This window comes from Saccostrea echinata, unplaced genomic scaffold, assembly GCF_033153115.1.
Source record: "Saccostrea echinata isolate AGI-Se365-2 ecotype Australia unplaced genomic scaffold, CSIRO_AGI_Sech_v1 ptg000003l, whole genome shotgun sequence".
NCBI lineage: Eukaryota > Metazoa > Mollusca > Bivalvia > Ostreida > Ostreidae > Saccostrea > Saccostrea echinata.
The window spans coordinates 11,176,889-11,201,960 of record NW_026889752.1 but is presented as its reverse complement, the minus strand read 5'-3'; the positions used below and the strand labels follow the sequence as shown (position 1 = coordinate 11,201,960).

At 35.0% G+C, this 25,072-nt stretch overlaps 1 protein-coding gene across 1 annotated transcript in view; it reads left to right on the top strand.

Annotated features, from left to right (window-relative positions):
- The window catches only part of LOC133178577 (E3 ubiquitin-protein ligase rnf213-alpha-like), a 137,730-nt gene extending 115,106 nt beyond the window's left edge, over positions 1-22,624 (top strand). The window contains exons 55-89 of the mRNA XM_061313290.1: positions 701-908; positions 1,091-1,499; positions 2,044-2,188; positions 3,328-3,665; positions 3,882-4,051; positions 4,184-4,405; positions 5,039-5,253; positions 5,520-5,616; positions 5,770-5,870; positions 6,166-6,348; positions 6,883-7,131; positions 7,505-7,625; positions 8,847-9,127; positions 9,226-9,346; positions 9,635-9,751; positions 10,256-10,366; positions 10,589-10,642; positions 12,414-12,614; positions 13,070-13,169; positions 13,545-13,579; positions 13,861-13,958; positions 14,113-14,266; positions 14,529-14,700; positions 15,710-15,810; positions 15,957-16,014; positions 16,160-16,344; positions 17,067-17,208; positions 17,654-17,737; positions 18,238-18,430; positions 19,434-19,656; positions 20,206-20,280; positions 20,490-20,681; positions 20,874-20,963; positions 21,370-21,566; positions 21,793-22,624. Of these exons, the coding sequence (XP_061169274.1) occupies positions 701-908; positions 1,091-1,499; positions 2,044-2,188; positions 3,328-3,665; positions 3,882-4,051; positions 4,184-4,405; positions 5,039-5,253; positions 5,520-5,616; positions 5,770-5,870; positions 6,166-6,348; positions 6,883-7,131; positions 7,505-7,625; positions 8,847-9,127; positions 9,226-9,346; positions 9,635-9,751; positions 10,256-10,366; positions 10,589-10,642; positions 12,414-12,614; positions 13,070-13,169; positions 13,545-13,579; positions 13,861-13,958; positions 14,113-14,266; positions 14,529-14,700; positions 15,710-15,810; positions 15,957-16,014; positions 16,160-16,344; positions 17,067-17,208; positions 17,654-17,737; positions 18,238-18,430; positions 19,434-19,656; positions 20,206-20,280; positions 20,490-20,681; positions 20,874-20,963; positions 21,370-21,566; positions 21,793-21,991 (5,641 nt within the window). The 3' untranslated portion in view covers positions 21,992-22,624. The remainder of the gene's footprint in view (positions 1-700; positions 909-1,090; positions 1,500-2,043; positions 2,189-3,327; positions 3,666-3,881; positions 4,052-4,183; positions 4,406-5,038; positions 5,254-5,519; positions 5,617-5,769; positions 5,871-6,165; positions 6,349-6,882; positions 7,132-7,504; positions 7,626-8,846; positions 9,128-9,225; positions 9,347-9,634; positions 9,752-10,255; positions 10,367-10,588; positions 10,643-12,413; positions 12,615-13,069; positions 13,170-13,544; positions 13,580-13,860; positions 13,959-14,112; positions 14,267-14,528; positions 14,701-15,709; positions 15,811-15,956; positions 16,015-16,159; positions 16,345-17,066; positions 17,209-17,653; positions 17,738-18,237; positions 18,431-19,433; positions 19,657-20,205; positions 20,281-20,489; positions 20,682-20,873; positions 20,964-21,369; positions 21,567-21,792) is intronic.
- The last annotated feature ends 2,448 nt before the right edge of the window (positions 22,625-25,072 follow it).

The window sequence follows — 25,072 nt, the reverse complement described above, 5'->3', positions numbered from 1 at the left end:
GTTCTGTAGACAAGTCAAGTAAGTCATTTGATACAGAGCAGCAGTTCTGTAGACAAGTCATGTAAGTCATTTGATACAGAGCAGCAGTTCTGTAGTCAAGTCAAATAAGTCATTAGATCTGTAGTCAAGTCAAGTAAGTCAGCAGTTCTGTAGACAAGTCAAGTGAGTCATTAGATCTGTAAACAAGTCAAGTAAGTCAGCAGTTCTGTAGAAAAGTCAAGTAAGTCAATAGATCTGTGGACAAATCAAGCAAATCATTAGATCTGTAGACAAATCAAGTAAGTCATTAGATCTGTAGACAAATCAAGTAAGTCAGCAGTTCTGTAGAAAAGTCAAGTAAGTCATTAGATCTATAGACAAGTCAAGTAAGTCATAAGATCTGTAGACAAATCAAGTAAGCTGTTCTGTAGACAAGTCAAGTAAGTCATTAGATCTATAGACAAGTCAAGTAAGTCATTTGACACAGTGCAGTTCTGCAGACAAGTCAAGTAAGTCAGCAGTTCTGTAGACAAGTCAAAAAAGTTGTTTGTTTAATTTACTGCAGCAATACATGTCCTTGTCTATGAAATTCTTGGGCCATTGGAAATTATTTCAAAGATTTATCAAATGAACTTGACTGATAATCACATTTTGAAAGAATATAAATTTCCTTCGTTTAACTATCTTTACATCAATAAAAAAGGGAAAACTTCTTTGGTAGACAAAGTTTTGAGAGAGACTTAGATGCTGAGTCTCTGTTGATTGTACAGTGTGACAGTGGAAATGAGAATGCTAGCCTTGTGGCCTGTGCCCAGTATTCTGTGTTAGATCAGCTACAACAGCTGGAAGATGAGAAGACAGGGAAGACACACATTGTCTTCATCATCCATCTCCCCAGGGTGGCAGGTGGAGGATTCACAGGATTCCAGGTACAAATTAATCAATCAATTTACAGAAATGTTAGGAGGGCAGGACTGTTAAAAAGTTAACTTGTTGACATTGTAAATGTTTTGCAATGAAGGCATGTAATTTATTAACGTGTTGCATAAAAGTGTTTATTGTTATGAAAAAAAAATTGAGGATGTTCTTTCTAATTCTATATTTTCCCTAGTGTGGTCTGTGGCACTCTGTTCACATCGATGACCTTCGCCCTGATAATGTTAAAATGCCCAGTTTTCTGGAGTTGAGGAATAAGAGTATAGGGACTTTAATGGAAACAGCTGCTGGCTCCTCTAAATCCAGAGACCCTGAAGAAATGGACTGGGAGGGGAGGCCAGATCATAATAAACGGGAAACTGAGGACATAGGAATGGAGGATCAGGATGTGTATCAACATGACTTTGGCAGCATGATGGAGTACACAGGACAAGCCCATGTGGAGAAGGAGGTGGATATTCCATTTTTCATAAAGCTGACAGCACATCCAGCCCTGGCCATGGTGAAAGATCCAGCTGAGGACTCCGCCAGAACAACAGAGAGAGTGAAAATTCTGCTAGAGCTTCTACATCAAGAAACAAGAGGTAAGCTGAATCAGATTTTTATACCCCGGCTCTGAAGGATAGGGGGCTATATTGTTTTACCCTTTGTGTCTGTCTGTCTGTCCATAACAAAATTTTCGTCACAGTTTTCTCAGCAACTACTGATTGCAGATGCTTGAAATTTTAGCACACTCTTTGTTTAGGCATGCCATATGGTGGGAATCATTTTTGTACGAATCCAATGTGAACATCCTGTTTATCTGTGGTCTGTCTGTACCATGCATAACAAATTTTGGTCACAGTTTTCTCAGCAACTACTGATTGCAGATGCTTGAAATTTTAGCACACTCTTTGTTTAGGCCTGCAATATGATGGGATTCATTTTTGTACAAATCTGATGTCAACTTCTTGTTCATCCTTGTATCTGTCCGTAACTGAACTTGTGTACATTCACATCATAGCGGGATATTACTAGTGAGCATTCGCTCATAGACTTCTTGTTGTTTCTGTGAAGTTTTCAAGGTCTGCTTTAGGTATTCAGTGATGTATGATAATGTATAATTATATTAAAATCTTGTTTTTACAGAAAAAATGACATTCATGAAAGGAGTAGGACACCACCTAGCGGCTCTGATGAAGGAGAAAGAGGAAACCATGGGGCAGTCTGCTGGGAGTTGGCTCTATTCAGAGGCCACCAACAGGGACTGTATCAACAGGGTTGGAACATTCAGGTAACAAAAACTAATTGTACTAATACATGTATTCAAAGATTATAGATGTATAAAGAAATAAGCTTGTTTCCCTCTGTCCATACAGTCATATCCAAGGTGTGGATTCTTGGTACAGGTTAACACTAGAAGCTCGTACTGGAAACAAAGATAATTATGGCTTATCTTGACTTAAGGTCAAATGGACATGCTTCAGCCCACTGATTTTAAAATTTATGTTCAGTCTACAACTTTGTAACACAGAAATATGAGCAATTCATACTTGATGTAAAGATTGACCCTTTGGTGGGACCTGACCTTGATCTAAGGTATTTAACCTTTTTGTGTGACCTGATCTTGACCTATGGTCTTTAACCTTTTGGGTGACCTGACCTTGACCTATGGTCTTTAACCTTTTGCTGTTACCTGACTTTGACCTAAGGTCCTTAACCTTTTGGTGTGATCTGACCTTGAACTAAGGTCTTTAACCTTTTGGTGTGACCTGACCTTGACCTAAGGTCTTTAACCTTTTGGTGTGACCAGACCTTGACCTAAGGTCTTTGAACAAGATATTTACTAACAGAAATTACTGATGAACTGAAGATGTTCTGCAATGTACTAGATCATTGGCTGAAAAAGTGGACTTTGTCACCACATTGTAGTTTATACCTTATATGTGTATAAAAATTGACAACATAGGAACATGTGGTGAACTTGGAAGTTTAAGGGGACAGGATGGGATAACAAAGTATTGCAGAGGGTATTCTGCACACTCAGTATCTTTGTTCAGGTGTATCATCAGTACTATTTAATTTTAAAGAGAATTTAGTTTTTTCAGAAAGATCTATAATTTTGTATTGTTAAACAATATACCAAGTGTCAGATGGAAAAGATATTTTAAAAATTTGTTAAAATGATTAAATTAAATTTAAACTGTATAAGTTAGGATCTGTGAATACAGTCAAATTTTGTCATCTCAAACTTAATGGTACCAGGATTAAACTAGTCTCTGAGATATCTGAGGATTCAAGATAATGAGGTTTAAAAACATAAGAAGATGTGGTTAGGATTGTCAACTCACATCAACGTATCCCTGGTATATGAGATATTGGTGTTTCACATAATGAAGCTCAACTGTAATAATGTTTTCTGTATTCTTTCAGAAAAGCTCGAGACCAGTGTATCATTGAGAAATTGTCCCCCATCTTGGCTGGCATCATTGCACAAGTGGACACCAACAGTAACCTTGACCTTTTGATTAAAACTGACTCGGACACCTGGGAGAACAAACTTTGGCTTGAGATCATCAATGACCCCTCAGCCACACAGATTGAGTATTCCATGATTGTGTCCCCCAAAAGACAACAGGAACTTCCAGAGGTGATGGTGAGGGGGACGGGTTGTGATGGACAGAAATTTACAGCACAGATGCCATTCTCCTGGCTGATCTACAAACTGATTGACCAGATCTTGAGGACCTCACAGAATTTAGAAAAAATTGGTGTGTTGATTTGTGGTTTCTATTGTAATTCTTTGTTTTATTTTCAGCAGTAAAGTAACTTTACTGAACAATTTATAATTGACTGCTGTAGGTTAGTTTTTTAAAGAAAATAGAATATATAAAAGTTCCTACTAAATACTTTTTTCTAAGTTTTTAGATGTAAATAGTTTCAAGTAGAATTCCATCTATTTGGTTGAGAATGTCTTTATTTTGCAGAAACAATACAAGAATTAGTCATTAGGGTAACAGGCATTATAGAGAATACATCTCTTGGGAAAGTGCTTCAGAAATGTCTTGGTGAGGTCAAGGTACCTGAATTTGTCAAACCATATCTCAGTGATTTTGTTCATATGGTATATCATGTGACCAGTGTGGAGGAACATGGGGTAAGTCTCAAAAGTTTGAAAATTAAATCTGTTAAAAAAATGGTTTATTTATGTTTAACCTGTTTCTTAGTTTCTTTAGTTTTATTGTAAAGTAGTTTATGTTGATATAAATGTTTTGAATGTTCATTGTAGCTGGTGTGTGAAAATTTACTGAATGGAATGAATATGGACTTCAGAGAAGGACTGCAGAGTGTTGTGATGAACTTTGTAGCAATTCATGCTGTATACAATAAATCCGTACCTCGTCTGAGGAATTTTGCCGGCATAACACGGGTGTGGCCTGAGTGTAGTGCCAAAATCATTGAGTTCCAGCAGAAAAGTGCTCAATTCTACCTCGTCACAGATGAAGAACTGGTACTATTTTAAGTTATATATATAAGTGTAAATCCACCTCAAACAATGTTTGGTTGTAAAGGAATGAACTTGTCTTCTGTCTGTCCTGCCATCATGTTTTTCTATAAATGTAGAAACATAGGAAGCTTTTTTTTTCCAGAGAGTTCAAGGTCACTGGCAGAAATAAGAGTAAAATTCATGTCCCAAGGTCACTGGCAGAAAAAAAGCGTAAAATTTGCGTCCATTCATAACTTTCTAGTAGAGAACAAGTGGAAGTTATGTCTCATTCAAAGATTACTTATGACCAGAATATGTGTCATGACCTTGACTTAAGGTCATTTGAGGTCACTGGAAGGAAAGTTTTAAAATTTTGTGTCTCATTTCTTAACTGTATCATGGATAAATGTTGGACTGTTGATACTTCAAGAAAGAAATTAAATATAACCAGAGGGTATACCATTACCTTGAACCAAGGTCATTTTGGCAAGTTCATGGTCACGTCTCAAAAAAATACTTGTGGGGAATATAATTATGTGAGTTTGCTTACAATACTTCTGACTAGTTGTTAGTGGCTCCCTATAAAATAGACACCATATCAGTGATATTTACTAGTAATTTGTACTGGAATATTTTATAGATCTTTTGCATTAATAGGCTTTAGATATACTGGGCCTCTACCTGTTGTTGCAATCTTTGGAGCCTGGCAAGGACTCACTAAATGACCACAGGGGCAGACAGTACTGGCAGAAACAGGTGCTCAAGTACCGACCTGTGGTAGAGAGGATTCTGGGACAGTTTGTACAGGAGGTGGATCCATCAGGAGTGGAGGAGTTTGGGAGAAGGTGTAGGGAGGGAATGAAGGAGGCTAGGTTAGTTTGGTATAAATATATCATTTTACATGTCAGGAATTCCATTTGAAAGAAATCATTAAGACATTAAAACTATCTAAATTCAGGGATAAAAATTTGGGTGAGGGAGTGAAAGACATAAATGCCGGGGCTAGAGGTTGAGTTTGACCTAGTAAGTAAATGGTTGAGGCAATTAAGGGAGGAGATATAATTATTTAAAGCATTTCTTGTGAGAAAGGTTAATTAGTACTCACCACTTGTTATGTTAAGTTCTATTCCATTACTAGGTGTATGTGGACTAGGATAACAGTGATGAAGTTATTCCTTCAGCATGTTTGTTCTGAGGATACACAGCCAGCAGAGAGATGCATGATGCTCTGGATGGTAAGAATTATATAGTTTCTGCTACTAGTTAAAAATTGTCCATGACAAATATTTAGAAAGAGTAAGGTACTTGGCAAATTGAATATAAGATAAACATTCATACTTCCTGCAACAGTTAATGTTACATTTTTTATGCACTGATGTTTTTGACAGATGCTGAAGGATAATGTTGACTTCAAGAAACTAGAATCTTTGGAAAAGGTGGAAAAATTCCTAAAAATCTGCATGAAAAAGGTTGTGAAAACAGCAATTGGGTAAGGGTATATTACATTTCAATAACTTGCAAAAATTATATTTTTTCCCTCAAATATGAGAGTGGTTAACTATTTTATCTATAATTATATGAAAATTTTGGACAATTGTTATAGTACAGTAATTACTGCTCTTTCTCTCTCTGTATATGTTCTCGACGAAAAATTTTCGATGCAGGTGTATTCTATGTGCTTCCACTTATAAAAACAAAGAATGAAAATTTTAAATTTTAAAGAAATTCTAGCCAATGGAAATTTGAAGTTAAAATGTTAACTAATCTGAACTTTCATTTTCTAGGTGTCAGACAAACTGCACAGCCTGTGAGAGTGAGATCACAGAGAAGCCTATACAACTTCCCTGTAAGGATGTTATCTGTATCAAGTGTTACAACGAGATGAAGATTCTGAGAGCTACTGAATGCCCCGCTTGTCATAGTGAGATTTCTGGGGACTTTGATCCTCAGGAAGACAATACCCAAAGGTCGGTACAACTGTTATTTTACATTTACAAATGTTTCCATAATAAAAGCTGTTTGAGATGTATCTATCAGTGGATAGAAACAATTGGTCACATGGCCACAAAATCATTGTGAAGTCAAATTTCACAGATGTGTCCAACCCCATATCTATATTCAAACAGAAGTTTAAATATGATACCTTATTTTTTTAAATGGAAAAAAATTGATATGCTGTACTTTTGGTAACTTCTATGGCTTGAGTGTTTGCATTTTGATTCTTCAAAGGTAGCTTTTAAATATCTGCACTTTCAATGTTTTTCAATTTCAGTCAATTTTTTCATCCATGCATATAATTAGACCAAAATTTAAAAAAAAATGGAGTAGTACACTTTGAGAGGGTATGGGATTGAAAATCTAAAAAGTAAATTTATATGCCCTTGAAAAACTTTGCATAATTAAATGAATTGGATGAGTAGTCTGTTAAGTTAAACTTTGTAGAAATAATGTTTGTCTTGTTATTATAAAAATGAATTATTAAATTAAAAATATTTTTACAGAATTAAGTTCAAAAAGCTACAAGAATTCCAAAGACGTTGCAATAGCTTTTTCATGGATCTGGTTTCTCAGCTTTGCTTCTCTGACGATGTACCACCATCTAGACATGTGGTAGAGAAGCTTATGTCCCACATCACAGCTACAGCTAAAAGTGGCAAAATGGCCAGTAAGGAGTTGTCAGTGTTTGAGGAAGGCATTGATCCTACACCAGTCCTACGATCCTTCCTCCTACAACATCTTCTGAGAACTAAGTAAGTATGTTTTATCATAGCTGCTTTATAAATGGAAGGAAAAAACGATATGATTTTTAATTTTTTTTTCTTTCATGACGATGGAGAGTTGACAAAGCTTACATCATCCAATACTAAATAGTTTTTTTTTTTTTTGTTTTTTTTTCCTTTTCTTTCTCTTTTTTTTTTTTTGAACAAAGTCACAGAGATTAATGGAAGTTGAAAGACTTTGTGAATCCTGTGGCTTGAACTTAACTTTATATTAATGTATTGATCCTTTTAATATCTCAGACATTTGCAATGTAAAAAAATGTTAATATGTGTTCTGTAGCTTTTTCAATACTTTTTGCTCTGTGGGCATTTTAAACACACTTTGATATTATTTAATTTGAAGCTCTGATGAAGTAAGAGAGTGCTTGGGGATGTATTTGGATCAAGTGGAGAAACTGATGTCCCTCACAGAGAATGAAGAGAAAATGATAGAACTGTCTCTGTTGGTCATTCAGTGTCTAGAGGTAATGTATGATACATGTATAATGTGTTAAATGAGAGAATTTCCAACTGAATGTGTTAATTTACCCAATAGTCATTAATCCCCCCCCCCCCCCAACTTAAAGGTATACAGTTGAACTTCCATATCTCGAACACCTGTCTCGAATACCATGGATGTGTTGAAGTGGTTTGGAAGTCCCAACCACTTAGTCTTTAAGTATTTTACCCTCAATATCTCGAATCCTTGGATATTTTGAAGTTTTTTTCTTGGTCCCATAGAGTTTGACATGATGAGATTTGATTGTATTTGAATAAATAGTACATCAACAAGCAAAATGGAAATTTAGGTGATAATGAAAACTAGAAACCCCAAATAAGATGAGTTTTATTGTATATTGATTTTCCAAAAAAAAGTCACTAACTGGCCCCCCTGTCCCAATACCAAAAGGTGAAGTGAAAGCCATATAAAATAATTGTCATACACTTGATGAAACTGCACCATTCAGTTAACTGAATGATCGTTGTATTGTTTGTGAGGGTGACTGGATGGTAAAGCTCTGCCTTTAGTCACTTTTCAGAAGGCTTTCAGATAACTGAATGACATAATTTCATCCAATGATACCTCTAGATGTTGTAACATGCTGACTTGAAGTTAAGACACACTCTATACACTACACACTAAAGATCTAGTTCTTATTTTGTGGTATTTTTATGCAGAGAGAGTAATCTGCCCTTTGATCTGGAATAATATAAAATAAATAGAAATGTACAGTGTATTACTTAATTTGTGATCAAATCAAGTATTCATATCATTTTAATAGGCCAAGATGAATAAATTGAACACTTCATTTGCAGGTATTTTGCCCACTTAAGTAAATAACAGTGTTTTCTGTTCATCAGTTCTTCACTGTCTTTAAACACATTTCCTTGTGGTGATGAAAAGTACCCTATGTAATTGTAAAAAGTAAAAGATAAGCTCAATGTTTACACCTTAATTTACACAATGTAATTTTTTCAATGTCCAAGAAAACTTTTCCTTTAGTGTATAGAGGATACTCAAGGAGAAGATACATAACCATGTACTCAGAAACTATTAACCCTGTATCCCAAAGCTTGCATACTTTTTATCATTCCCTCTTAGGTTTGTTTTTATATTTTTAGATATACACTTAGTCTACTGTTTTCAAACCATGTTAGATCATGTGGGTTGTGCACTAAGTTTCTAAATTAACTTCATGCTTCAGGACTCCTTTGATCAAGAAGTAACCAAAAATTCTGACCCTGAAAAATCGAAAATCAAGATGGCTACCCACATGCTTCAGCACAATGTCCACCTGGTGATGAAGGAGGGTTTGGACATAGAGAAGTTGTATTGTATGGCTGAAACCAGGTTCGGACTGATTGTTGTGGCAGAAATCCTCCACAAGTTACTGGTGGAGAAGTCAATAAAGGGGGGACAGAGTATCAGAAGACTTTTAGAAGCTGCTGGTAGGCTGTGTGATGAATGCAGGTCAAAGCAGCCAAAGTAAGATTTTTTAAAAATGTATCATAAAGTAACATTACTCCATATTTTTAGGCAAATGTCTTTTAAAAATTTTCTTTTTAAATTTTCTGCACTTTTAGGTTGTTCCTTATCAAACACCTCTGCCGATGCTTTGGATTGGAGACCTATCAAAAAGTCTGCAAGACAAGTGATGCTGCCACAGTTCGATGGTTGAGTGTACCAGAACTCCAGAAAAATGAGGTATCACATCATGAACAGCATGAGCACAGTTTGTCTGACTTAGCAGAGATTCAAATGCCATCAGTCTCAGTCTTATAATTGAGATTATGCAATTTGTTTTAATAATACGGGACATAAAAAATTAAATTTTAAACTTGGAAAAAATGTCAAGGTCATTCAACATGCTTTAGTTTTACAAAATGCAGTTAGCTGGATATTTATATTGTCCTTGACTGTTTTAGAAGTAGAAGATACTTGATTAAATATTGTGCCATACAGAGTGAAAATAATCCTTGATATTTGACACAGATTGTTGAGTGCAGTGACAGGTTTATTGTGTGTGGAGACCAGTACAAAGCACTGAGAGAGAAGTTAACCCAGGCAGCACTGGGACAGAACATGGATATATTCAACACTGCTATAGAGGTAGATTGTACTCATTAAAAATGTTGTACAGGAAGGTATAAAATTAATGCTAACATGATTGATACTTATTGTAGTTGACTTTATAAAAATGGTGCAAAGAACTGTAGAGTCATTATTGTTCATGAGGGACCTATTTCTGTGGATTTCGTGGGTCCTCCTAACTCAGTTATACATCCTAAAGAATAATAACTTTTTAAACTATTGGTTCATTAACTCTGTGTAGAAGAGTTACCCATGAAATTACATCCCCACGAACCAGAAAAATGTAGGGTGCCCAGGAACATTGACCCCCACAAATTCTAAAGATTCCACAGTATATAGTATATGTGATAAAATATATAATCTAATAATCCTTAAATATGATAATTGATTATCAGTTTAACAGGGAGCTACTTTTTATGAATTTGTAACTCTTAGTGAGCTTTTTAAAAACAATGAGGAAATATTTTGTATTTTCTAAAGAGTATACACGTGAGTAGTCTGGTAATCTGCTATGTTTTTCAGAGTGTCAGGGCACCTGAGTTCCAGAAAAGAACACTAACTCTCCTGGCTATTCTTAGGGAAATAACTATGTCTTATTTGTACCCAGAAAACAAGAGAAGAGTTACTGCAGCTGTAAGTTTTTGTTGAGCCACAAAACTAAGTTCTCATTTGCTGTAATTGTATTTCAATGCTTATTAAAGTGATATTCCTAGATATCTTTAAATTATCTTAAGTTTGTTCTAACAGAGAATAAAATTTAATTGTGTCCAAATATTTTCTTAGTTATTTCATGCTATAAAAAGATAAATTTACAAGTATGATTTATGATTTTAATTTACATTTTCTTCCTCACAGGCTATTGAACTTCTACATCAGTTTATGGCACAACACCCTCTGTTTGCAAATCAGGTAAGCTATGGAATATATATATATATATGTATTAATTTAATTATATATTCATTATACCCCTGCTCCGAAGGAGAGGGGGGTATACTGTTTTACCCTTGTGTGTCTGTCTGTCTGTCTGTCCGTCCGTCTAGCTGTCTGTCTGTCTGTAACAAATTTTGGTCGCAGTTTTCTCAGCAACCAATCATTGCAGATGCTTGAAATTTTAGCACAATCTTTGTTTAGGCATGCCATGTGGTGGGATTCATTTTTGTACGAATTCGATCTCAACTTCCTGTTTATCCATGCGTCCGTCCGTAAACTTTTCACATTTTCAACTTCTTCTCAAGAACCACTGGGCCAATTTTAACCAAACTTGATACAAAGTACCCTTTGGTGAAGGGGAGTTTAAATTGTTAAAATAAAGGGCCGAGTCCCCTTACAAGGGGAGATAATCAAGAAAAGACAAAAATAGGGTGGGGTCATTAAAAAATCTTCTTCTCAAGAACCACTGGGCCAGAAAAGCTGAAACTTATGTGGAAGCATCCTGGGATAGTGTTGATTCTAAACTGTTCAAATCATGACCCCCGGGGGTAGGGCGGGGCCACAATAGGGAATCCAAGTTTTACATTGAAATATATAGGAAAAATCTTTAAAAATCTTCTCCTCAAGAACCACTGTGCCAGAAAAGCCGAAACTTATGTGGAAGCATCCTGGGGTAGTGTAGATTTAAATTGTTCAAATCATGACCCCCGGGGGTAGGGCAGGGCCACAAAAGGAATACAAGTTTTACATTGAAATATATAGGAAGAATCTTTAAAAATCTTCTCAACAACCACAGAGCCAGAGAAGCTGAAACTTATGTGGAAGCATCCTGGGGTAGTGTAGATTCTAAATTGTTCAAATCATGACCCCGGGGGTAGGGCGGGGCCACAATAGGGAAACATTGAAATATATAGGAAAAATCTTTAAAAATCTTCTCAAGAACCACTGGACCAGAAAAACTGAAACTTATGTGGAAGCATCCTGGGGTAGTGTAGATTCTAAATTGTTCAAATCATGGCCCCCGGGGGTAGGGCGGGGCCACAATAGGTATTACAAGGGGGGAAGTCTGGTAATGAAGAGCATGGCCAAAGTTAGTCAGGTGAGCGATGTGGCCCATGGGCCTCTTGTTGTACTAATCCGATGTTAACTTCCTGTTTATTCGTGTGTCTGTCCGTATCATACATAACAAATTTTGGTCGTAGTTTTCTAAGCAACTACTCATCCCAGGTGCTTGAAATTTTAGCACACTCTTTGTTTAGGCATGCCATATGTTGGGATTCATCATTTTTGTACAAATCCGATGTTGACTTCCTGTTTATTCGTGTGTCTGTCCGTATCATACATAACAAATTTTGGTCGCAGTTTTCTCAGCAACTACTCATCGCAGATGCTTGAAATTTTAGCACAATCTTTGTTTAGGCATGCCATATGTTGGGATTCATTTTTTACTAATCCAATGTCATTTTCCTGATTATCACTGTGTTTGTCCATAACTGAACTTGTGTATTCACATCAGAGCGGGGGTATTATTAGTGAGCATTGGCTCACAGACTTCTTGTTAATGCCTGCTGTTAGCTATGCATATGGTCACAGTCTACAATACATGTATTTATAGTTCAACTTTGATAAATTATTGCTAAATATATGATATTTTCCAACTACCTTTTAATTTTTTGTCTGATGTCATTAAGCTCTGTTAATTTTGATGAATTTTTACTTTGTTTTTGAGTTAATTGTTGTGTACCTTCAGGCTAAACTTCATGAAGCACTCTGTAGAAATGCTCTGTGGAGGAGAAACCCTCAGCTGACCGTTCAGGAGGGAATGGACCTCGGACATCAGAGTACGGTGTGTCTGTTGAACCACTTTTTTATCACATTGTTACAGATTCCTGAGGAGAGTACACTCATAGAACCCCTCAACAAACTGGTTCAACAACCACAGGACATGCAGGTGGGTAGTGTCAGCTAGGGCAGGGTGTTTTGCAAAAAAAGATTTTTCCATATGAAAAGATGATAATATTATACAATTGAACATAGAGTTTTAGATCTGTATATTTATATTTTTGTGTGTATTTCAAACAAATCTTTACAGCCAAACACGCAGTATGTTTCAGATGATAGAGTTTAATTTTAATGTACAGTCGTGCCTCATTTATCTGGATCCTTGTGTTCCCAAGCAAATTGTCCAGACTAAGGAATCATCTGGATAAATGAAACATACTTAGTTTATATAAATATAAATTATTTCCCATAAATGTTGTCTGGAAGGTCAAGCATCCAGATAATTGGGGTCCGGATTATTGGGGTCTGGATTAATGAGGCTCCACTGTAACTTAGCATTTTGAAAATATTTGAGGTTTGATAGCAATGTAAAATCATCTCAGTTTGTTGGTGATTTTTTGTTAGGGTGCTTTCCTGCCCACAATGCCACAAGATAATGTTGCAGAGATGAGGGAGGCTCTATTGGCTGCCAGAGGAGTGAACGATGCAAATCCAGTATTCTACCGTAAGATGCTAAAAACAATATAAGACATATGCTGAATTTAAAGTATTGTGGTAATAGCAGAAATTTTAGTGAGATGCAAGTTTAGCGATTTGTCCTTGAAAATTGGTATTTAATTTTAGCAAGAAGTATTTTTAGCAATTGTATTATGCCTAGAAAGATTATGATAACCTCCAATGTGCAATGCTTGAAATGCCAAAAATTGAATCTTCACTTAAATTTTTGCTTATACAGTGACTAATTTTCAGAGAATATTTGATTTATGTTGAACCAATGTTCAATTTTATCAAATTATGAGAGAAAAAAAAATAAATGAAAATTTTGATGCATATTCTTGATAAAGCTGTTCATTTATTGACAATAAAATATATGTTTTAGGCTGCCCAAATGGTCATCCGTATGTGATTGGTAATGTAAGTATTTCATTTTCTTGGTGTTGTGGATTGAACCTCACTTGAAATTTGAATTTTGGAAGTTTTTACATTTAATATTTAACATGTAACTTGATGTGAACAGTGTTTAAGAGAAGTGGCTCTTTATGGAGAGGAGATAACTCTGAAATTTAAAAAAAAAAAAAAAATTCCTTTGTTTAAGAAAACTGGGGGAGGGGATTATATTGATATGAAGTGACGGTCAAACTTTCCCTCACTAATCAGTTGCATGATGGGTAAAAAATTTACTTTCTGTATTACAGTGTGGCAGACCAGCCATTGTTGGTAGGTGTAAAGACTGTGGTCAAGAAATTGGAGGTCAAGGTCACCAATTAATAGCTGGCAACATACTTGACCAAGGGTATGTTGGAAAACACTATTATTTCCTTCCTTCAAGCAGATTTCTGCAATTCATGAAGAGAAAAATGTGAAAAAAAATTTTTACTTAGAAAGGCTTTTCAGAACCTTAACTTTCCGTATTACACAGCTTATTTATCATATTTTGATGTTGACAGGTTAGATCAGACTGCTACCGGTCACATTTTGGGTCGGGCAGAAGGGAGACAACCCGTGGCCAGTCCTGAGAGAAGTCTGTCCCCCATTGAGTGTGCCATAGTCAGACTCTTCACTCACATGGCCATGTACCTAGGAGCCAGCATCAATCTTGAGGTCAGATTTAGTGCTTTATTCAACAGTGAGGTAAAAAAAAAAGAACAGCTTTGTTTTAGTATAATGATGACAGGAGCTTAATATGTTTATGGCATTATTGCTTGGGAGGTGTTCCTTTTACACATAATGATCCCCCCAAAAATTGAACTTGATGAAATGCAAAATAATTAGTACTGTATTACATGTACATTTATACCGTAGTACTGTGCAACATAGCTGGTCAACCAAAGTGTCGTTTTAATATGTCTCCATTTTTATCTAGGCTATTGAAAGCATGATCAAACCAGACCTAGATCAAGACATAGTCCTGCCATTCTTGTGGGCACACATAGAGAAAGATCTTGTCACTATCCAGAGAGCCATAGGAAAAAGTGTGGATGATGTCTATATCCTGATACATAGAATTTGTAATGACATCATGGAGAAACACAGAGGTAGGTCTTTATAAACAATTTTAAAAATCAAAGATGGTAGACTTTTTAGTTCATTATTCATTATATTCACTGACAGTTAATATTTCATAATTTTCTAGTACTATTTGATAAAAGTTAGTTCATTATCAGCATAAATTCACAATGTCTGTGTTCAATACGAAATTCTAAAAGTCTTAGAGTATTTTATATTTCATTCACTTCCTATGCCTTTGAAAATGTCTCTCCCTTTCTTCTCTCTCAGCAGTTTTTTTTTATTGTACTGTAAAAGGAAGAGATTTATTCTTGTCTGCCATATTTCTCTTCATTTGACTGTATTTCTTGAGCCCTTAAAATAAGCCTCTGACTTCTTCAAGATTCAAACTATTTCACTGTACATAATGTACACCTTGCATCACCATTGTTATTTTGACACGATAAAAGTAAAATTATGCATAAATTGTACATTTTACATGTTCGTGGCCATTGTTACTCTGTGGCTATAAAAATCAACTGCACGATGAAGAAACGGGGGGGGGGGGGGGGGGGGGGGGGGATGTAGAAGGGAGTAACATCAAAACATCAATCACACAGGTCAGTGCACTACAAACAAACACAAATGCATGCAAAATGATGGGATAAAATGTAAACCCTAAGACAATGTAAAAATGCTACCCATCCACCATGAGATCCACATGCAATCAGGTGTAGCAAATGCAAAGGATATATGTATCGTAGTGCTAATGCATAGGCGTCGGAACCGGGGGGGGGGGGGCTTAGCCCCCCCCACTTTTTTTTCAAAGATAGACATAATATAGGCATTGAAAATTGGGGCTTACCTTTTTTTGTTGGTTTAGATTAGCCACCCCACTTTCAATTTGCTTCCGACGCATATTTAATGTCAGAGATAGGAAAACTAATATGGGGTGTGGCTATTTTTATCGGGCTCAGCTTTAACCAAAGAGTTTGAGAGGAGCTTTATGTTTAGTTCAATGATTTACTTACATGTATCTTTTTTTGTATTATTTGTTAGGTACTCAGATGAATCAGGAAATATGCTTCTTAGCCAATAAAAATAGCAGAATGAAATGGGAAGAGGATTTTACTCAAACTTATTTGTCACCAGTTCTTAAGGTAAGTACATAAAGTTGAAAGACACTTTTCTAACTTGTAAAGTGTTCAACTGGGTTCCAAACTTTTCAGTGCTATTGGATCAATATATTGTGAGATTATTAGTAGTCCAGCATATTTGTAGTACTAGTATTTTCTCTGTTTTTCAGGATATGGACAGCTTTCTGAAATCTTTAAATAAGCAACTTGCTAATGATCAGAGACTTGGTAAGTCACATATAAGAGTCTGCACTTCTTTTTTTGACTTGAATATATACTGCGGACTTAATTATTTTTTGTTTACAGTAACAAAAAAAATGACTTTATTTCAGTGCATTGTATCATAAATTAAGGAGATCTTTCTTTTCTGCAGGTTCAGACCCTTTGCTGTGTTTGTTATTTGAGATGGACATTCCCTCTGAACATTCCTCACCGAGCACTCTTCACAATGTTCAAGCTGTGTGGCGCTACCGATCACAGATAACCATGGACCACCTACTACACACCTTACAAGTACAGAGCAGGGCTCATCAAGTACTCATCATGTTCTTACAAGAGGTAAACACTTGCAATACAGAGCAGAGGTCATCAAGTACTCATCATGTTCTTACAAGAGGTAAACACTTACAAGTACAGAGCAGGGCTCATCAAGTACTCATCATGTTCTTACAAGAGGTAAACACTTACAAATACAGAGCAAAGGTCATCAAGTACTTCACATGTTCTTACAAGAGGTAAACACTTACAAGTACAGAGCAGGGCTCATCAAGTACTCATTATGTTCTTACAAGAGGTAAACACTTACAAGTACAGAGCAGGGCTCATCAAGTACTCACCATGTTCTTACAAGAGGTAAACACTTACAAGTACAGAGCAGGGCTCATCAAGTACTCACCATGTTCTTACAAGAGGTAAACACTTACAAGTACAGAGCAGGGGTCATCAAGTACTCATTATGTTCTTACAAGAGGTAAACACTTACAAGTACAGAGCAGGGCTCATCAAGTACTCATCATGTTCTTACAAGAGGTAAACACTTACAAGTACAGAGCAGGGGTCATCAAGTACTCATCATGTTCTTACAAGAGGTAAACAGTAGTGAGAGTTAGTCTCTCCAAAAAAAAAATACCTTTTTGCCTTAAATTTATTTGCCATGGAGGAGTCACATGAAATAATAAATGAATTCTTTAAAGTGTATTAATTTTGATTTCCTGTCACGACACACTGTGTCCCATTAATACATGTATGTCTTAATTGTGTCACCTGTTTATTTGTTTTAGGAGCACCATCTGAGAGCTATCCGCCTGGTACCAAACATTCTAAAACTTCAGAGGGTGCTGATACAGCGATACCAGAGAAAGCTGGACAGAGTTGAGGCTACTAGAATGTCAATTGAAGATATGATAGAGTCATATGAAAATGGTAATCCATCTGTTTTATTATAGTGTACTCTGGCAAAAAACAAAGCCCCCAAAAAGTATTGAAAAGAAATACATGGAGTCCGACATGTTCAAGAACAAAGCTAGTACTTGTCAAAAAGTCTGAGTGTACAAAGATCATAGTAATAATTCTTGATGTTTGAGAAGTGATGACCCTAATTTGGTATGAGCTAGGTTAGAAAAAGTGTGTCGTAAGTGTTAAATAGCAATGTGGCTCAGGTGAGCATGTGCTTTTTTATACTTTTTTTCCAGTCATATATGAAAGTCTCAAAGTTAACCTATTTATAATTTTGACTGTATTCCAAAATTGTTTACAAATGGGTGATAAATGTAAAATGAAAATAATGGAAACAATTTGAAACAAATTTTTATTTAAAAAAAAACTTAATTATCTTAGCTTAAAATCACTGAACCATTAACTGTTTTAGAGGGAAGAGCAGAAGAGATAAAGAATTTGGTAAGGGACTTCATTGAGGCCTGGCAGTGTGTACGTGAACAACTTTTAACATTCAGTAAGTAACCAGTTAGAAGTTTTAGTAAGTAACCAATCAGAAGTCTCCACTGTAAAGGCCAGGTCACGATGCCATTTGTTTTTAAAATGGTTGTTGCAAAACGATGTCTTCAATAGATAACAATATGTATGGGTGATATTCAAGGATTTTTAGGGATTCCTTGCAAAGAAATTGCAAAAATTGAAATTTTACACTTCTGACATATTTTTAAAAAAGCCAATTATCTTGCTCAACAATTAAGGCTTTGATTTATTTATTAGGATGTTACTGACCATGCCTGATACATCTGTTATAATCTCCTTAGAGGTCAAAATATAACTGTATGATTATAGGTGCTGCAAATCTAGGTAAAAGTCAGCACTTCTGAATCGGAACCGTTTTGAAATAAACATACAACCACAGTTCCCTGGGTGATGACCATGTAATTTTAATTCAATCTGTATTTTTAAAATGTTACTACCATAGGAGGGATAAATTAATCGATGTACAAATCTTTACAGGTTTTCCCACGCTGGAAGGATTAGCAAGGGTTCCTAAGGAGTACTGTCATAAATCAATTACTGAGACAAACCCAGTGTCAGTTCTATTACCAACTTTCAGGGATGCCGGACTCTGCTCCTATGGCCTCCTGTACTTCTTACTGAAGAAACAAAATAACTTCCTGCAGGAGTACTGCAAGAAGAAAAAAACAGTGCAGTAAGTCTGTTGTTGTTTTATATTTAACTTTTCTCCAATTATGCCCAATTGGCAAGAAAAGTTATTATAATTCTTTTGCAGTGTACAGTGAAACTTGTCTAATACGGATGTTGTATATTCCAAAATTTTATCTAATATGATGTAAACTTACAGTCCCTTTCAATATAAATTCAATTGTTTAAAATGTTATCTTATCTGGAATGTTATCTAATCCTGCCAATTTCTTTGAAACCACATGCAGTGGTGTCCGTATTGGACAAAATTTACTGTATATTACAGTTAAAAACGCTTATAGCGAACATGCTTATAATGAATTGATGCTTACCGTGAAGTGATTTTCATTCCTCTTGGGCTTAATATATAAATTTAAATATATTGTGAACTTAATGGCTATATGAATTACGCCCATCCTTGGCACTTCGTTATAAGCATGTTTTACTGTATTTCATTGATTCATCTTGCACTGTATTTTGACTTCAATATTTGTGTTAGGTTTGTAGTTAGTGGTTTGGATTGTACATGTATTATTATTGCAAGGATTATAAATTCATTCAATACAAATTGAAAGGACCACTTTTTTAGAACAAAGTAAAGGTCCCTTAGTAAAAATGATTCTCTGAAAACAAAACATGAAAAAGATTCTAAATATTAAACAAAAATTTGAAAGCCTATTAAGTGACAGTTTGTCAGTTTTGTACCCTAATTCAGAGATACTCTTGCGATTTTTGGGACAGCGCTTCTCAAAGAAAAATTAGTATTTGTAAGGGTTTTACATATTAAAGACTTTTTTGGAAGCTTGAATTTCAATTTATAACAGACTTGCAGTTCATTGTAACAAAAATAAACCAGTGATATCAACTTGAGGGGTAGTACCTCTACATATTTGACAAATGAACGTTTTCTTTTACTCAATGACTTGAACTCTTGGCCTTCTTGGATCCTTGAGATTTGTGGAAGCCAGTGTTGAAATACATATACATTATAGAATTTATCAAAACAGATACACTCAACTGCCCAAGGTTCAGGTGAATGATGTGACCTCTGCCCACCTCATCAGCTTCCACCCTGACAGAGACATCCTCCCCATGGTCATGGCCAACTGTCACTACACGTTTGAGGTCGGCAAAGGAACCAAGATAGATTACAACTTTGGTGACTTGGAGCGCCAGCTCATGGACCGATTCCTGTTCTCCAAGTCTGTCATTGACATGCCTGTTTATGAGGTACATATTGGAAATGTTGTTAAGTTAAGAAACAGTTTAAAATGTTGCAAATATATCATGTGTGTTTTTAAGAAAGGTTGAATTGATGTACCATGAATTTTTCTAAGAAAAAAAAATAATTAGATGAAATAAGAGTTTTGAATTACCTGGTTTAACTCATCAAAGTGATAATTGATAAGGAAAACGTTGTATTTGTGGGGATTTTTATGCCTATCCATTGCAGATTGATCCATTGGGAAGTGTATGTTGATCTTGGTTCATCCTCTATCTGCCTTTGTATATAACTTTTAATTAGATGAAACTTGAAATATATGAGAAACATCCTTTTTAATTGGCTAAGGTCTGATCTTCATGCGAAGTCAAGATCATACATGAAAATTGAGAAAAGATAGCACTTTGCTTTGGGAATTATGTCCCACAAACACATCTGACGATGATTTACTTCTAGTTAAAGATTAGTTTTGGTGCAAAAATATTCAAATGATGTATTTTTGTAGCTCAGAAATTTTAATGTGCAACATTTTTGACCCACATTAAATTGTCTTGCAGTATGAGATGATGACATACAGATCAGAAACAACTAATGCAGTGGTGTTTAGACATCTCAGGCAGAAAATAAAACAGGTTTACAAAATACTCTCCTCAAATTTAAGAAATAATTTTCTTTTAAAATACTTGTAGCCTAATTTTCTCATATGTGAGAATTGTTACTTATTTGCTACATCTGTATATAGATAACAAAGATGACATTTTATTGTAGATTAAATAATTTAAATTCATGTGGGGTTTTTTTCCTTACTATTTTGGATTCTTACTTTTGGTTTTTTTCACAGGAACCTTTGACCCCAGCAGTAGCCAATCAAATCAGTGAAGAGATCAGAGCTTACCCTGACCTCTGTCAAACTCTTGACAAGCTAGACATTACCATCAGTTTCCTGAAATCTGTAGGGGGTGATGCTAACATGTCCTTGGAAAAGTTTATGACCCAGACTCTTAAAATGGAAAATCCATTCCCCAGTCAAAAGGTTGGTCACATATATATACATATTAAGATGTATGTTATGTTTATGATTTTTGACATATATTTGTGTCACCTTAATAGGATGTGTGTCATGATTTCTTGTATATGACCTTGACATGTGAAGTAATTAGAGGGGCAGGTGTATGTTTTAGTTTACTATAACATAATGTATAGTTTGATTATGTTTGTTTTCTAGGCAAGATCTTCCTGTATGTGTAAGCATGCTCAGTCACTCTGGATTACATTAGCAATGGAGAAAACCAAAAGACAAGCATCACACAAGGAGGTAATTTAAATAAGAACAGTTCTGAATACCGTATATCCATTTTTTTTTCAAGGTGATCTATTTTTCGCATTTTTTTGCGATCATTTTTAATTCACAAAAAATAAAACACGCAGAAATAATGTCGGTTATTGTGTGCCATAAGAAAACAACCTTTTAGTTTACTGTGAGTGGAAGCTCACACTGTCACTCGCAAAAAATAACTTGCGCAAAAATAAAAACCGTACAAATCTATCCTTTTTTTATTTTGCAAAATTTGCACCACACTTAAAAAAAAAACATATACAGTACTCAGTTAATTAATGGCCAGTCATACAGGATACATTGGAAATTAATATTATGTAAAGAAAAATCAGCCACTCCTGTTGCCCATATGGGTTAAAATACGAATTGCTTTTCCTCTTCTCAGGATGCCTTTGAGGGTGTGGCCAGTGAGTTGAGGGTGGACCTCCAACCTGACCAGCGTGACATCATCAAGTCGTTCTGTGAGGAACTCTCCATAGAGAGACTAGAACTCCTGCTGGAGACTCTGTTTGAGTGTATCATGTTGACCATCACAGTTCCCAAAGGAACAGATGATGATGATTTAGACATGTCCAAACTGAGGTCGGTTCATGGTTATTCAATTATTAAAAGTTGGAGGATCAAGAGTTTAATTGAAATCTCAATGCATGGCAATTAAAAACTAAATTTTCAGGCCTATTAAATTACAGTAATATTAGTTCACTCAGTAAATGATAGAATGATTAAAGAAAGAGAATATTTCATAGCACTTTGTGCAGAAGGAGGTGAAAAAGTCATTTTATGATAGTTTTATGCGTTTTATTTTCAGCCTGAGAGAAACTCTGATTGGCTACGTTTCAGCTCCTCAGTATGACCTTGACCCAAACAACCCAGGATGGATGATGAACTTTGTGGAACAAATTCCAAATGAAGGAGAAAACTTTACCAAAATTATGAACAACCAAGCTGTTGATGTGTGGTTGTTTTTATATGCTATCTACACTCAAAAACAAAGTGAAAGGAGATAATAGTGTTGTAAAATAAAGTAGATGAAGCTACTCTAAAAAACATAGTGAAAGGAGATACATATAATGTGGTTTTTGGACAGGTATAATACATATAGTAAAAATGTTTCAATTTTTTGGACTTCAATTTTATAGATACTTAAATCATATTCATAGACTAAGCACATCGAAACCTTGATTTAATATAATACTTTTTATAAACAATGGATTGTTTTAGACATAATAAATTACCTGAATATTAGTTCACACTATGAACACCTGTAGAACTGTATGTTGGGACCAAGCTTTAATGTGATAAAATACACAATTGTGCCAATATTAGTAGTAGAATTAAAAGTTTGTTTTTGTGTGTGTTGCAATTAATATTTAAAGTAAAATTATTACCGTATTTTTGTACTTTTATGAGGATTTTGAGTTTGCAGATTTTCATAATTTTTTTTTAATATTTCAAGTCATTTTAGGCAATATCAATCCTATTTTGTTTGTTGGAAGTTGTGTTCTTATCTATATGTGACTAGAGTGCAATCAGTGTTACAATGATGTTACGCAGTTTTATTGCACAGAAAGTGCATGCCTTGTAAACTTGCATGTAGTTTATAATGGAAGATTATATTTCCAGAGAACTTTTTAATTTACATTTATTTTTATTTGCTTTTGTAATGGTTTTGACCAAATAAAATGTTTCTTTATGTTCACATATAAATTTGTTTGAAGTTTATGAATTATAACATCAGCAAAGACTAGTTCCAACCAAACAAACCTCTAAGGGTCTTACATATCTGATTATGTCCCAAGATCATAAATTGTAAACTGGGAGCAGACGAATTTTGTCTTATTTCCATAATTAATTTAAATTTGTACCAACTTGAAATTTTGACTTAAGGTATAATAAATCTATCATGAAAAATGAAGAATAGGTAGCAAAGATAGAGGACAAGTTCCTTGTTCAAAAATCAATTATTATATGTACTTCGATTGGTTTTCATGGAAACAACCTATGAACATGCCTTTGCTTAAAAAGATTAAAGCTATTAAAAAAATTTTAATTAAAGAATATAACAAAAATCCAAAAACTATAATTAGAATTCATATTTTGCAGTTATAGGAAAGGTTGGTGCATCAGCTTAATTTTATTCAAACAGCACACACAGATTGAAGTTTTTCTCTCCCCTTAAAAATTTCAAATTTTTTTTGTAAATTCACAGAGTGTATCAACCAAAAGGAAGGTCACCATGACTTACTTTTGCAATTTCATGGCTAAATTTAAATACTTCAGATACTAACTGGCTTAGAATTATCAAACTTTGTCAGTTCATGCATCTTGGGTCCTCAGAATGTGTCAACTAAAATGTAGGTCACTGTGACCTACTTTTGGAATGATGAGGCAGTACCTGTTTTTGGAATTGAATGTTATTTCAGATACTGATTGCATGGCTTAGAATCGTCAAACTTTGTCAGTTGATGCATCTTGAGCACTTGGAGTGTATCAATCACAAAGAAAGTTGCTATGACATACTTTTTGAATTTCATGGCTTTATTGTAATGTTTCAGATACTAATTGGCTTAGAACCATTTTGTCCATTGTCTCAATTAATGGAATTGAGCTGATATCTAAATTATGCAAATAATAAGAAGCATAAAGTCATCAAGCTTTGTCAGTTGATACATCTTGGGGTCTCGGGGTATATTAACCAGTAAGTAGGTTACTGTGACCTTCCTTTAACATGTTATGGCTATATCTGAATATTTAAGAAAATAAGGGGCTTAGAATTATCAAACTTTGTCAGTTGATGCATCTTGGGTTTTCAGAGTGTGTTAACCAAAATGTAGGTCATGCTGACCTACTTTTGGAATTTCAAGGCTTTATCCTTGTATATAGGTTACCAAGATCGAGGCTTAAAATAGAAGAGATAGTTTGTACAATTTCTCAGAAGAGCGATTCTAGGCCCTTGGGCCTCTTGTTTATATAGCAATATCCCATTATGACATGCCTAAGGAGTTTATACTTCCATGTTAATTCGACATGCAAGAGTATGTTGTACGTCCGATAAATTCTGAACTGAGGCAGTCCTCTGACTGTTAATGTTACCAGGGCATCAACAATCTCGTTTAAAGACGTTTGCAAGCCATGGTCTTGTTGGCAAAGACAACCTGCCGCAAGGCCGATGTATTGTTGAGTGACTTTTTTTTAATACGAACTGTTACATAATACAAAGCCAACTTAATTTGAAATGTTGGAGTGGACGTTTATGGTGATTACTGTTTGTTATCTAACACTTCAACAACACATGGCAAAGCTCTCAAAAGGCTAGAAGACCTGGGGGTCTTTAAATTACTTAGCTAAAGTACTTGAAATTGGATAGCAGTTAAATTTAAATAAAAGATCACTGTGGGCTAATTTTTTATTTATACACCAGAAGCCCCGGAATGCATCGACTGAAAATTTTTAAATGATTTTAGGCTTTACAGTTTTCAAGATGTGAATATAAAACAAATTGAAAATTGATTAGCTGTAAAATTCAAAAACTAGGTCACTATGACCTATTTTGGCCTGTCTTGCCCTGGAACCCAAAGATGCATTAAAGGAGAGGAGTTTGTGATTCTATAGTAATCCTAGTGGGCAAACTATTATGAAAATATCATTTTATGTATTGAAGTGACCTTAGACCACCCCGTATGGTGATTCTTTGAACAAATTATCGATCAGCAATATGTTATAAAATTCTGATCTACCTGGGGACTCTTAATAAAAATATTTTATGTCAGCCACTACTTTTAAGCTTATTTGAGCAAAATGCACAAGAAAGCTTTCCAAAATTAGTCGTTGTCGTTAACATCGCAGATTTTTCACATTTTCGACTTTCTCAGAACTACTGAGCCAATTTCAATTAAAATTGCCACAAAACATTTTTTAAAGAGGATTTAAGTGTTTACAAATGAAGGACCACATCCTCTTTCAAGGGGAGATAATTAACAATTCGTGTGAGGCAAAAACCTATTGCTCTACCCTAATAAAAAAAGTACTATAATTTTCTATAGGTAACTATTGCTCCTATGAAGCAGAATTTATCCAAAAATAATGAC